The following is a 15,126-nucleotide window of genomic DNA, read 5'->3' on the forward strand; positions in this document are numbered from 1 at the left end:
GTCAGGCTACTTGTTTTCTTCTTTTTTTCTGAATTCAGACACTAGTTTATTTAAGCAACGTATCTAAGCAAGGCCACTAAGCCAGTATGAATCATTATCGTTAGTATTCTGTTATCATAATGGGTCAGTCACTTGACGCAATTCAGAAAATTTTGAACATTCAGCTAACGTTTCGCATGTATAATTTCTTCTACATTTGATATGCAATTTCTTCTGAAACATTAGGTACTTCTTCTCTGTCTTCTGTTTTTCAATGTTATAACAGCGGAAAAGAAACTATCCATTCTGTTGTTACGTACTTTATCTTTATAAATCAGGCATTGAATTTGTTCCTGAGGATTAGCGTGTCAAACTGTTCCTACACTTGTCTAAAATACATAGAATCTTTCACTGGAGGACTCTGACGAATAAGAAATCGACCGACCATATTCCAAACTGCATGTAAGCAGGTAGTGTTCTACTGAAATGTGACGATCAAAATTGTCCAAAGCTAAGGTGGCCAACAATTCGACCTGCGGCAGTGGGTGCCATTTTGTCCATATAAGTGAGTATTATTGTTTTATTACTCTCTCTTGCAGGATATTGAACAGACAAGTAGATTGCTAGTGCTTTCTGAAATTTAAATTGGATCTAAAGGTAAAATGGTTGGCCACCGCTGGTCACAAGAAACACTACGACCTCAACCTCCAGCCTCTGTGATGAAGTTGCCCTGAATCTGTAGTAGCTGAAATTCCATGTTCTGACCGATATTTCGTGTGCAAGATTTCAGTAATAATGCCAAAATAATTCTGAGGAATGCCATGATTTTAGAAAATACCTTACAATATTTTAAAATTATTGAAGTTTTCTAATTTAATGTATTAAAACGAAAGGAAATGATATCTTTGAGTTTTACGTCCCACAATTATGACGTGTAAGCTAAAGTAGACGATGATGATGAAAAATGAATGAAATGGTGGAATGAAGAAAGTGGGAGAACTCCAAGGAAAACCTCACACACGGTGTTTGTCCACCACAAAGACCGCTTGGCGCGAGCTGAATTCGAATTAGGGTCCCATGCACCAGAGGTGCAACTGGTGATCACAGCGGCTCCTACTCTTAATGATATTTGTAATAATAAAAGTTGAAAAATTGTTCTTTCTGATTGAATAACGTTCAAAGGGCTCAATCGATTGACAGAACATTTAAACATAATTAGCACCTAACTTGAATTAAGCTTTCACCACGTTACGTTGATTAAAATGCATAAAAGAAGGAGAATTAGCGAGAATTTAAAATGTCACCGCAACAGTGAATTCATTCATTACCATATATTGCTTAAATAGTGTCCGTTTTCCATTGCGACAGGTGGATAAAATATCTTCCATTTTTACATATAAAATATTTCCTACTCTTTCTAACCTACATTTTCAACATAAACCATTGAAAAAGCAAATAAACTTACGAACAGAAACATACCTAGAACAGCAATAAAGAGATCGCATGAACGCCGTTAGACAAGGATCGAAACAATTGAATATATTTAGTACTTGGTTCGAGATAGATTGTCACTATTGCATTTATATTGAAATATATCTCCTACAAGAGGTCGAGAAAGAAGGTGTATACACCTTTCAAGTATTTCGGTAGTTCAATGGACGGGTATTACCTGGTTTTATGCTAAACGTATTCTAGTTAGAGAATTTAAGAGAAATTTATATTGTCACCAAAAGTGAAGAAGATGGCAAAGCACATGAAACTGATATCAACAATATAATAAACATTTTGACAATTTAGAAAAATAGAAAGAAACTCAGTTTGTCTTGTCTTGACGTTTTCTTTAGGACCAGCAACAATGAGAGGTCACCTGCAACAATGAGAGTTCCAGACCCTGAAACATAGATAGTTTCACTAACACAACGTATTGGTTCAAATCATTGCCAAATCTTTGGTTAACATATATTGTTTCGAATATATGAACCAGATATGTATTTACTATGATTATACTGAATCTATGAACCTTATCTTTGTTTGAGACGTATTGATTCTTGCCTATAAATAAGATCTTTGTTTAAGATATATTAGTTCGAACCAATTAACCAGATTTTTGCTAAGATGTATTTTTGCGAATGTACGAAGCAGAGATTTCCTTACGATGTTTTGTTTCGAATCAATGAACCAGATCTTAGTTTATGATGTATTTCTTGACTCAACAAACCAGATCTTTATTTCAGATGTATTGTCTTGAATTTGTAAACAAGGACTTTATTTTAGAAGAAGTGTCTCGAACTAGTGAACCAGTTCTTTCTTTAAGATGTATTGTTTGGAATCTATAAATCACATTCATGTTTAACATGTACTATTTCTAATTTATGAAATTAAGATCTTTGTCAAAATATATTGTTTAGAAACTATGAAGCAATTTTATATTTAAGATATAATGGTTCGACTTTATGACCAGCAGATCTTGAAATGAAAAATGAAATCTTTGAGTGTTACGTCCCACGGTTATGCCGGTTAAACTAAAGGAGACGGCGATGATGAGTAATGAATGAAATGGTGGAATGAAGAAAGTGGGAGGAAACGGGAGAACCCCGAGAAAACCCACGCACAAGGTGTTTGTCCACCACAAAGTTTACTTGGCGGGGGCTGGGATCGAACCCGGAACCCCTAGCACCAGAGGTGAACGCTATACTACTGAGCCACTGCGGTCCCCACCAGCAGATCTTAGTTTATGATAAATTGTATCGAATCTATGACCATTTATGGTGGGTAGGATTCGCAACATTGGTGCATAGAATCACGGGTCTGATTCCCAATGGAAGTGCATAGAAATGTGACCGCATCATTCCACATAATGTTCGGATTCCACATTAAACTGTAGATTCACATCTTATTTAGCTGGGGTGCTGAAAAGAACACTAAACTCAACCCATCAAATTTTGGATCAAATTCCGTATAGACAATAAAATTAACGTATAATTATGATAATCGGGATACAATTTCCAACTCTGTTGATGACTGAGCGCAGAGGACAATGTATATGGATCAGTCATTGTTGACAAAAGCCACCTGAAACTCTGGTTGCCATGACAACGAAACACGAATCCTCCCGCAAGGGTTTACTTTTCTGTTTTTTCTTTTTTGTCAAGCTTTTTCTTTCTGTTTTTCAGATTTCTCTGACCAGTCTGACACATAAATATACACAATTTCCCTGTTTGGATGCTCTATGTATTACTTTTTTTTTTAAAAAATACATTTTTGGACAAGGGAAACCACTGATAACAAATCTGTTAGAACCCTTTTAGAGGTTGTTGTTCGTGCGCGGTATGCCGCAAGCATCAGTAGCACATTTCTTCTTGCGGAACTTTCCACTGTAGAGTTCACTGTAGAATTCATTCTATTTCGTAATTTTATAAATAACAACAAGTCAACAACCAATATCGACATTTTCGAAACAAATAAAACATCGTTGAAAGAGGTCATCAGTGATGATTACATGTTTCCACCGGGGAAAGGGGGGACTTTGAATAAATAAGGGAGATAGTACTGCGAAAATGCTGGTAACCCAGGTTGAGACCGATCGGAAATATGCCTTGGGGAAATTTCGTGCCAGGGGAGTTATGAGTACGTTAAAATATCAAGTAATACGTTCTACAACTTAGACACTTTTAAATACGTAGGATCAATATTAAGAGACGAAAGCCAAATCTAATGCCAAATGAAAGCAAAGAATTCATGTTATTATTCAGTCTTAACTTTTGTCTTCATTCGCGAATTCTGTCAAAGAATTTGAAGCTTAAGGTACACAAAACGACAATTGTATCTGTTGTGTTGTTTGGTTGCGAAATATGTATGCTTATATTGAGGGAACAACGCAGATTGAAAGTATTTAAGAACAAAATTCTATGCCCAATATCCAGACGCAAGAGGTACGGAATGGGAAATGGCAAAAACTTAAGGAGAAACTGCATTTAAGTTATACTGTTCACCTAACATTGTTAGGGTCATGAAGCGTAGGAGGCTGAGATGGGCAGGTCATATAACAAAATGAGCACTGAGATTCAAGAAATTCGGGACATTTTTTAACAAAATTATCATGACATACATTTTAAAATATTGGGTTAATTTACCTCCTTTAAGATGATTCAGAAATATGTAAAACAAAAAAGTGTATTTAACGATTATCAAATATTTTGTACGAAATTTATTCCGGAAAAATATTTTCTTGTTATGTTTTGTATAGCTGTTTACAGAAATGTCAAAATTTGTATAAATTCTATTTCTCCTTTAGCCCCTTATTGTTGACGAACCACAAGTTCAAGCAAAAGGTTTATTTCTTAATATAAGGCATGAAGCGAGCATAGGCCATACTTCATTAAAATTGACCGCGGTTCACGTAAATTACCTTGAAAGAGAGAAAGACACACATGTATACAGTTAGACTAGCAGCGTTCACCCCGCTTCGCTGGGGTCACCCCGGAACGCAATAAACTTTGTTACTTAGATAATTTTTACTTTTTCGCTTTCAAGTGATATGATAAAAACCATAGAAGATTGCAGTAAATGTTAACATTATATCGCCTGTCATTTATGTTAACCCGCCGAGTGACACGGTCATGTGGGTTGCATATAAATACGGTTAGATTTAGCTATGATGAGCTAACAAAGGATTTCTACGTTATGGACACTTGAATGGTCAATTATCTCAAGACACTGGTAATTGAAAATTAAAGTGATATGATAAAAACCATCTAGGGTCCAAATCTTAATAACCCCCCAAAAATGAAAGAAATTGGTTCAGCCGTATTAGCGTGATGAGCTAACAAAGGATTTGTACGTTCTCTTTTATATATATAGATATATACATATATACGCACAAAAATGCAATATTGAATTGAATGTAGAATTAATTGCATTTAAGAAATGCAGAGATCTTATTAAACGCTTGCAGGGGATCTTATTAAATGCAGAGAAAACTAAACACATGGAAGTGCGTCGGGACCGGAATACAGCAAATTATGGATGCGTTAAAATATTAAATAATACTTTTGATAAAGTTGATAGTTTCAAATATCTAGGATCAATATTAACAGAGTAAAATCATACTCACGAAGAAATTAAATGTCGACTAAAAGCAGGGAATTCGTGTTACTATTCGGTTCAAAATCTCTTGTCGTCGCGAATTCTGTCGAGGAATTTGAAGCTTAAAATATACAAAACGATAATCATACCTGTTGTTTTGTATGGCTGCGAAACATGGTCACTTACTCTGAGGAAAGAACATAGACTGAAAGTATTTGAAAACAAGATCCTGAGACGAATATTCGGACCCAAGAGGAACGGGAATGGGGAATGGCGGAAACTTCATAACGAGGAACTTCATAATTTATATGGTTTACCCAACATTGTTAGGGTCGTCAAGTCTAGGAGGCTTAGGTGGGCGGGTCATGATGTAGCTAGAATGGAAGAAAGTAGAAACGCTTTCAAAGTCTTGACTGGAAGACCAATCGGAAAACGACCATTAGGAAGACCTAGGCGCAGATGGGAGGACAATATTAAGATGGATCTCGCAGAGATTGGAATCCAAAGTAGAAACTGGATGCAGTTAGCTAAGGATAGAAGTCAGTGGAGAGCTTTTGTGAACGCGGCATTGAACCTCCGGGTTCCATAGGCCATAGAGTTAGTTACTTAGTTATTAACTGCATATTCAATTCAATGTTGAATTAAATACATATCGCACTAAATTTAAATTTAATATGAATTACGAGGGATGACTGAAAAGTTTTGAACCTAACATAGAAAATAATCTAGAATAGAATAATTATATAGGGTGTTTAATAAGTAATGGTCATAAATTAAACCGTAGATAGTACATGCCAAAACTAACAAAAAAGCCTTAGTAAACATGTGTCCGGAAACGCTTCGTAACGGAGATAGGGGCTGTCGAAAGTGTGGGAAAATGAAGTTTAGAGACGAATATCTCAAAAACTATGAATCGGACAGAGGGCGGTCCAATGAATGACTATCGAAGTCAGACATGCGCTATGCAGAAATGCATGGTTGATAACTCTGCAATGCGCGCGCAAGGGATTCCCCAAAGAAACGGAGGGATTCCCGGAAAATTGTCTAAGGAAAGGAGGCTCGAGATGAACATCGAGGGCGAGTCTATCCACCAGTAATTCATACGTCGTGGTACCAGGTCGAAAGCTCGAAAAGATACAAAATGGCGGACAATGTTTACGTGCCGTGTGTGGTTGCATAACCAACAGGAAATGAGAGAGGCAATCGAAGAAAGTTAGTGGTACATGTTCTGAACTACTTCAGAGCAGATTCCTAAGGCGAATGCACATGTACAGAGTAGTCCTTTACTGTACCAATACCAAGGTAAAACAAACGATGCGCAAAAATGAATGGAATGGCCGAAAGGAACACTGGTAGAACATGCAAGCCAGCTGGAAATACTGAATCGGGGTTGCAACAGACGTTGAGCTCACCTTGGGTGCATGATGTTACGAGTTCAAATCCGCTGAAGTGCCCACTGAATGCAGTGGTTCTGATCTCAGATTTTTCAAATCGTAGGTCCTGTCCTTCGAAGCTCCTAAGCTCGTTTACAACAACAATAACTCAATCAATCGAGCGCCTGTAGGTTGCTCATTATTTGGTTCATCCCTTGTACGTATACGTAAAGAAAAAAAACTGTACACGCAGTTCTGTCAATCAGCTGGTAAACCAGGAAATATGGAATGGAAGAACTCTATATTGTTTCGATTACAGACGTGAATTGGAAACACGCTTGCCTTTCCACGTTTGTTTGTTATGTTGCCTGAAGGGTTCTGCTACAGGTCTACATGCTTTCGTCGTACCGGAGTAGTCGCTTGGGAGAATGATTCAGAGTGTAGAGGTTCGTTGTCTTCACTTGTCTTTCTCGCCTACAGTGAATGTAGTAGTTCTGTGTGTTGAAGAGGGGTCAAACGCGCGTGCCTTTACAGTGTTGTGGATGTACTTACTTCATCGTATTGCGGGGAACAGTGCAATAGTTTCAGTAGTGTTGCAAAGCCATGGGGATGCTTTTGTGCAGTGCTAATTAGTGCTATTAATGTGTTACTAAATTATTGTTTACCTTGCCATTGATACAATGTACAGAAATATTTCACATGCACTTTATGTACGGCAAAGCAAACGGGAATGCGGTAGAGGCCGTTAGGTTATGTCGCGATACTTTCCATACGAGACAACAACCAGACCGAAGAACATTCCTCAGAATATATCAGCGGCTACGGGAACATGGGAGCTTTACACATTGTTCCAGGCCGGGAAGGCCAAGGACAGTACGTACCCTTGAATAGAAGAACGCGTACTACAGGCAGTGGACGAAAACCCAGGAACGAGCACAAGACGTGTGGGACTTGCCGAACGCGTATCCAATGCTCTCGTATGGCACATTCTCCATGAACAGCAGTAGTACCCATAACATCTGCAACGTGTCCAACCTCTGCCCTCCCACAGACTTTCCGACGAGAATGCAGTTTTGTCATTGGCTTCGCAGATAAATTACTGGCAATCCTCATTTCACTGATGACGTCCTATTTACTGATGAAGCACAATTCACCCGGAATGGCATTGTTAATTTTCACAATTCCCATGTATGTACCCCTAAGAATCCACATGCAATAGTGGAGTTAGGACATCAGCGTAGGTTTTCCTTAAATGTGTGGGTAGGACTCTTAGGTGATCAGCTCGTAAGACCATTCTTTCTTCCTAATGCATTAACTGCAGTCTCATATTTGGATTTTTCTCCAACACGGTTTGCCGCTTCTACTCGAAGATATACCTCTCGATAAGCGTCAGCGACTGTGGTTTATGCATGATGGAGCGCCAGCACATCTCCTTAATCGTGTCAGAGAACATTTACATGTCCAGTTCGGACGAAAGTGAATAGGACGTGGGGTTTTCCTATTGCTAGGCCACCGCGCTCCCCGGACTTAAATCCTTTAGATTTCTTTCTCTGGGGCCATGTGTAATCGCAAGTTTATTTTACCCCTGTTGCAACATTAGAAGACCTTCGAGAGAGGGTGGAACAATGGTGGGGGCATATTCAACAGGATGCCGACATGTTATCACGAGTACGTGGATCTTTGCGAAAACGGATACTAGCATGCATTCGCATGAATGGACGACACTTCCAACATTTACTTTAATGATAAATGTACGTTAATTTCTCACGCATCTCTTCTGTGGTTACACATCTGGGTATTTACTGTTTACCTTATGATTAATGCTGTACACATTACCAACATGACGATTTCTGTTTGTTGATATGGAGAAACACGATATGTCCATCATTTTTTGCTTGTTGTAATACACTTACACGCTCAACATACGGAATGTTTCAGATTCGCCTCCCACATACTCGAATGTTGTCATGCTTTTCCCATTGCAATCCAGTTTGCGGATATTCGTTACGTTAACTGCTTAGCACATAATGCTTCATCAGTGCCTTGCATACCGTTTGATTTACCTGGGTGCTGCCACATTTGTGCGTATGCATTAGTTGTCGGAATTCTTCCTGGAGCAATTTTGAACGTACATCACCACACTTCGATTACCTCTCTGATTTCCTGCTGGTTATGCAACCACACACGGCACGTAAACATTGTCCGCCATTTTGTATCTTTTCGAGCTTTCGACCTGGTACCACGACGTATGAATTACTGGTGGATAGACTCGCCCTCGATTTCATCTCGAGCTCCCTTTCGTTAGATAATTTTCCGGGAATCCCTCCGTTTCTTTGGGGAATCCCTTGCGTGCGCATTGCCGAGTTATCAACCATGCATTTCTGAATAGCGCATGTCTGATTTCGATAGTCATTCATTGGACCGCCCTCTGTCCGATTCATACTTTTTGAGATATTCGTCTCTAAACTTCATTTTCCCACACTTTCGACAGCCCCTATCTCCGTTACGAAGCGTTTCCGGACACATGTTTACTAAGGCTTTTTTGTTAGTTTTGGCATGTACTATCTACGGTTTAATTTATGACCATTACTTATTAAACACCCTGTATGTATTAGAATAGTAGAACCTTAGATATTAACGTGTATCCAGCTCTTGGTTCCTTTTGTCTTTTAAAGGCTCTTGAAATGAGTGAGATGGCAGAAGTTGGGAAAATGAAAAAAATCGAGTACAGGTCAGTCATCAAGTATCTGCAGTTAAAAGGAATGTCGGCGTCTGAGATCTACCAGAATATGTTCAATACCGTAGGTAAATCATATGCCATCATCAAAAGATGGGTCCAGGAATTCAAGCGCGGTAGGCAGAATCTAGAAGATGAGCGGAGATCTGGGAGACCATCCACGGAAAACATTGGCTTGGTACGTGATATGATCATGGAAGATCACCGAATGTCAGAAGACAGGCTGGGCATATCACAGGAGATAGCAGATCATATTCTGAAGAATGAGCTTGGTTTATCAAAAGTTTCTGCTTGATGGGTTCCACGTGTTCTGACTCCCGAACAAAAACGCACTCCGTACCTCATATCCGTGGACAATTTGAAACTGTTAGAACGTGATGTGGACGATTTTCTCTGTCGATTCATCACTATGGACGAGTGTTGGGTACATCATTACCAGCTAGAAACAAAACAACAATCCAAACAATGGAAGCACCCCTCCTCCCCTTCCCCAAAGAAGGCAAAGGTGATCCCCTCCGCTGGCAAACTGATGGCTTCTGTTTTTTGGGATTCCCAAGGTATTATTCATTGATAACCTGTAAAGGGGTCACACAATCACAGGACACACCTTTTGAAGAAACTTCGAGTGCAAATTCAAGAAAAAAAGGCCACGAATGATGTCCAGAGGCGTTCTCTACCATCGTGACAATGCTCCCAGCCACACATAAGCAGTTTCCGTGTCTACTATTCACTAATGCGGCTTTGAACTCGTTCCTCATCTACCCAATTCTCTAGATCTGGCTCCCTCAGACTTCCACCTGTTCTTAAAAAGGCTGTAGCAGGACGACGTTTTGCGAGCGATAATGTCGTAATGATAGCCATGGAGAAGTTTCTGTGGTCACAATATAAGAATTTTTTTCTACTGGCATAAGATCACTGCAGCACCGTTGGAGCAAGTGTGTTGCTGTCCAAGGGGATTATGTTGAAAAATAAAGGTATTACCAAATCTGTACTTCTTATAGTTTCCTGAAGGGTCAAAACTTTCAGTCACCCCTAGTATATGTGAAAATGAAAATATATACGTGTACAGGTATATGTTGTAAGTGAATGTACACTTATTGAATTGAATGAAGTCCAATGCTATTAAATTCGAGATAGAATTAATTGCATATTTAATTGAATGTAGATTTATGTTGAATTGAATGTAGAATATAATGCATAATAAATGGATGTAGAATTTATTACATATTCATTTGAATGTAGAATTAATTGCATATTGAATTGAATTTTCGCTTACAATCGCTTCTAGGAAATAAGGTAATAATCTCAGCACTGAAGATGGTTCACAGGAAGCAAGTAATGATTGAGGTTGGATTCTACTCTAATTGCGGCAGCAAATACCATCCCACATCTGGCTTCAATTCGTAAGTTTGAAAGGAAAGAGACGTTCATTTCTCTCCGTCGACGGCAGAGGTATCGAGTAACTTGTTACGAAGCTTCATCGAAAGCCCAATGGTTGCCATGGAGACCAGCGATTAGAGAGAAATGAACGATTGGATTATACATCCATGCATGACAGCAGCACCTGTGTGACAAAGGAGGAAAAACGGCAAAATATGTAGATACAGGGTGCTTTGCAATGAAGTAAATACGTTCTCTTGACGGATTTGTTTTAATTACCATAGCAGAAATTGTTAGCATGGTATTGCTTCCCACTCGGTCCTAGTAGAGGTATAGATTTTCAGTTTTGACCCAGAGTCATGAAACAATTGATCATCATGGTAAATATTGTGCCACGAATTTTCTATTTTAATACTGTCCATGAACTGTAAGCTCCTTCGTCACTTTCTCTTTCTCTGTCACACGTCCTTAATGACACAGTTCCTACTCAGCCAATGTTTCAATCTGCATCTTTTCCTCTTTCCAATCACATCGAAAATTGTTCTTTTCTCTACCACTATTTCTAACACTTCATTCGTTTTCGGTTCCTCGCAGCTCATTTCCTTAATTCTGTTCCACATTTCAAAGGCTCAAAGTCTTTTTCACTATTTTTGTGTAATGCCTATACTTCTGTACAATATAGTACAATACTCACAAAGTAGACTTTTCTTCACCATAAATACTTCTTTCTCCATTCCTATCCTTGCTCTTATTTCACGTTGGAACTTCATATCAGCGCTAACAATACTAGTAAGGAATCCAAAATTAGTCAGCAGTTTTATTTTCTCCTCTTCTCCTTCTATATTTGACATAGACCGCTTGGTTCTAATTGCGATGGCGCTTCTGATTTTAACATTTACTTTCATCGCATATCTTTCAAGCCCTTCCTCAAATTTTCTAATATCTTATTAACTTTTAAATTCAGATTCGATTCAGAAACGGAACCGCTTGCACAAGAGGCGAAAACGTTAGCAATTATGCTACGCGGGATCATCATAATGCATTGATTGCTGTATGCACCATCTTTGAACATTTCTCGTTACTTGTTAGCAACTTTGTAGAATCTTAGTGCACGGCTATTCGAGGCATTCGCAACGCATTTTTTATGGCTCATGCTACTCTTGGAATACACTGACCATGTATTTAAATACGGATGGCTAATCACAATGCCCTGCAAACACGAAAGTAATAAAAACACGCAGAATACGTCGGCTGCATTTCGGAACAATAGACCAGACGAAATCTGAAAGAAATGAGATGTTGTACTCACCTGCAATGTCGTCGCAGCTGGAACTCGGCTGCATTCCACTAGCCTCGCAGCACGCGGGGAGAGAGCGCCTATGCGGGGCATCCGACGGCGGGGATTCTGACTCGGAAGCCGTGCTAATAGTTGAGATACCGCTGCGGCTTCTTTTCAAACTCAGGTTGAAAGGGAGCCGCCTGTTGGGCAACTCGAATCTCAACACTCGGCGATACTGCTGCTGCTGCTGCTGCTGAGCCGTTGCTGCTGCCTGCTGCTGCTCGACGGGTGTCTGCTGCTGCTGCTGGGTGGCCTCGTAGTTGTGGTTCTGGTGTTGGTTGAGCTCCATCGCGTGTGCTGCTCGCTGCTTGAAGTGTTCCAGGAAGGTGTCGATCTGGTTCTCAATCTCCTGCGGCGTTGGTGGCATCGGGATGCGTCGACGGCTCTGCATTTTGCCACACAGGGGGGCCCGAGGCGCTCTCACGCTCCCGCAAACCTAAAGGGGGAAAACATGTATTATTTTAAATCACAAATGAGGACATAGAACTTAGGAATTACTGATATGCACAGAAGAATACTTTCTAACTTCTACCCTATTAATAAATATAATTTTACAATTTTAATTGATATTAATTATAAAACATAGATTCTAATGCAGAGAAGATGACTGTTTTCGTCACTCAGGAAAGTATAAAAACTTATGTAATGTTTGATGTTGTAATTTTCTACACATGGAATAAACAACTAAATAAATAAACAAGAACTCTAGGAATGATAAAAAATGCATCAAAGGATTTCGATCTTAGCCGTGAAATAGTTTCTGGATCAGGGGCCATACAATTTGTGAACGGCCCCTAAATCGAGTTTTTGTATTTTCTACGGAATAATCATATCATACTGAGTTAAGTGATAGTATGGGTTGGCTACATTGTATGTAGTTCTCCAGATATAAGACCTACAAGAAACGTTTTGATTGAAATATATTGGATCTTTTGATCCAATAAATAAATAACAAAGTAATTTCTTCGAGCAAAGTACCAAGTAGCAGTGTCACGTGTACAGCACATGAAAGAATTTTCTTAGTATACGGCGTATTTTCTTAATTTATATGGAAACCGCAAGTGGTAGAAGATTTCCACCACTTTCGGTTTTAATAGAGACAATACAGTAGGGTTTGCTTTATAAAAATCAACTTCAATACCGTAATTGAGTGATTTATGTCACTTCCGGTTTGAATATGGAGTTCAGAAAGAAGATGCTACGTATTCTTAAACAACAAAATCGAGTCCAAAAACACTGCTTTTCGGTTCGTTTTTGACCTATGTAGATCAGAACTAAAATCAGAAGTTGTAGTAGATGTTTTATTAGTAGTTCCAGTCAAGGGGGCCGATTTCTCTGTAAATTTGGGGGGAGGGCGTATTCAGTTGCAGAAGGTATATATATGAAGATTTTTTTTAAAAAAATACAATCAAATTATGCCAAATATTGTATATTCATAAATACAATAGGGAGCATACATGAGCTTTGGGGGCCCCCTCGGCCCCCCAGAATCGGCGCCCTTGATTCCAGTTAGCAAATATGTTTCAGTGAACTGAGAAAGAGCTAACAAATTTCGAGGCGCAGTCGATTAGGAGTATTTTTTTTTAAGACGAAGGGAATTTCTGTTACCAGAATGGGCACGTTACCAAGTTTTTCTCCCTTTAATAGTGAAACCGATAAGATACAAAGTTATTTGCAGAGGTTTGAACATCTTTGTAAAGCAACACAAATATCAGAAGATAGAAAAGTATCCACCTTGATCACCATCATGGGGACTGATGCTTATGAGCAAGTTGCTCGCGCCAAGCGAGGTCTGTGATGAACAAACACTGTGTGTGTGGATTTCCTCGGAGTTCTCCCGTTTCCTCCAACTCTCTTCATTCCAGCATTTCATTCATTTCTCATCATCACCGTCTCATTTAGCCTACACGGCATTATAGTAGATGTAAAACTTAAAAGATTTCATTTCATTTCATTTCGTAGCCGATGATGCTAAAGACGCAAACTTTTATCCATTAAAGATTTACCTTTTCAAATAGAAATTGACATTGCTTTAACCATGGAATATATGGAACAACCATTACAAGTTCAGGCCATGATATTAACATAATTTGTCGTTCTGGCAAGAGTACACAGAAAGTTTCAGAACGATCTTCATTTCATCATCAGAGTCTTCGCCAAAGTCCGTTATTAGTTCTAAATTTTGTAAGTTAAGACATAGGAGAGGAGCGTCTGCAGCTTGCAGACAAATATATTTGCGACGTGGAAGATTGAACCGCTGTGTTAGTTTGTCCTTTTGACACATTTAACAAAAAAGAGAATGAGCAATCCACAACCAATGCAAAATGTTATGGCTTCTAAAAGAATTGAATAGGGATGCGCACGAGACGAGTCGAGACAGGATTTTCCTGACAAAATTCGAGTCGAGACACGGCTCTTTCAATAGAAAAATATACATTTTTCGAGTCGAGACATCATTTTTATAGAACATTTTCGAGACGAGACACCCACAAATCTTGTCTCGTGAGCATAACTAGAATTGAATTAGCTTCACAATAGGAAGGAATTACTAATTTCATCAAACTTTTGAGATTAGATTCAATCCCATGTAAGTACATGTAAGTACAATTCATTCAATTACAGAAGGAGAATCGTCTTAAGGTATTGGAGAATCAGACATATTGGAGTTTTTGTCCTGTGATCAATACTAGTCCCCAGCAATGACATCAGTGGACGAACAAGGGTGAAGCTCTAAATACTTAATGGAATGGCACATTGGAATGGCAGTAGTGTGACACATCAGGATCAGGATCCTGGTAATGCTTTACAAGGTGCCCACCATCAATTCGGTATTTTCGGGTACATGCTGATAACATAAATTCCTTTGTTCTTAAAAAATAATCATAATCGAGTGCCCCGAAATTTGTTAGTCTTTTCTAGTACACTGAATAAAATTGGGTGACTGCAACTACTAATAAGTCAGCCTGTGCCATGCCGGGGGAGGGAGCGGGCGCCGAAGTAAGGGGGCGTAAATTTTGGGAGGAGAAAAGAAGAGATATATTTAAGATGGAATCAAAAAGTAATAAAAAGTGCTCAAAATTAACGAAGAGCAGGGTTTGCATTTGAAAATTTTCTTACGCTTTGCGCCCTCCATGGTGGCGCTTCGTGGCTGGTCTTTCGATCTCACTCATACATACGGGGCGTTGTCGTATACTCTCGCCCGGGCGCTGATTTTCCACGGCACGACACTCCAG

At 39.1% G+C, this 15,126-nt stretch overlaps 2 protein-coding genes across 2 annotated transcripts in view; one reads left to right on the forward strand and one right to left on the reverse strand.

Annotated features, from left to right (window-relative positions):
* Positions 1 to 9,130: 9,130 nt before the first annotated feature.
* On the forward strand, positions 9,131 to 9,469 carry LOC145683231 (protein GVQW3-like). The gene has a single exon (XM_081754600.1). The coding sequence runs from the start codon at positions 9,131 to 9,133 to the stop codon at positions 9,467 to 9,469; it is 339 nt and encodes a 112-aa protein (XP_081610726.1).
* Positions 9,470 to 9,897: 428 nt separating this feature from the next.
* LOC145683232 (uncharacterized) overlaps positions 9,898 to 15,126 on the reverse strand; it is a 36,009-nt gene continuing 30,780 nt past the window's right edge. The window contains exons 2-3 of the mRNA XM_081754601.1: positions 11,864 to 12,329; positions 9,898 to 9,986 (exon numbers count right to left, since the gene is read on the reverse strand). Of these exons, the coding sequence (XP_081610727.1) occupies positions 9,898 to 9,986; positions 11,864 to 12,284 (510 nt within the window). The 5' untranslated portion in view covers positions 12,285 to 12,329. The remainder of the gene's footprint in view (positions 9,987 to 11,863; positions 12,330 to 15,126) is intronic.

Source organism: Thermobia domestica, chromosome 4 (assembly GCF_964235325.1).
Source record: "Thermobia domestica chromosome 4, izTheDome1.hap1.1, whole genome shotgun sequence".
NCBI classification, from domain to species: Eukaryota; Metazoa; Arthropoda; class Insecta; order Zygentoma; family Lepismatidae; genus Thermobia; species Thermobia domestica.

What these genes read in the sequence shown, in the direction of transcription:
- LOC145683231 (XM_081754600.1), top strand. Translation starts at nt 9,131, where the DNA reads ATGGCAGAAGTTGGGAAAATGAAAAAAATCGAGTACAGGTCAGTCATC.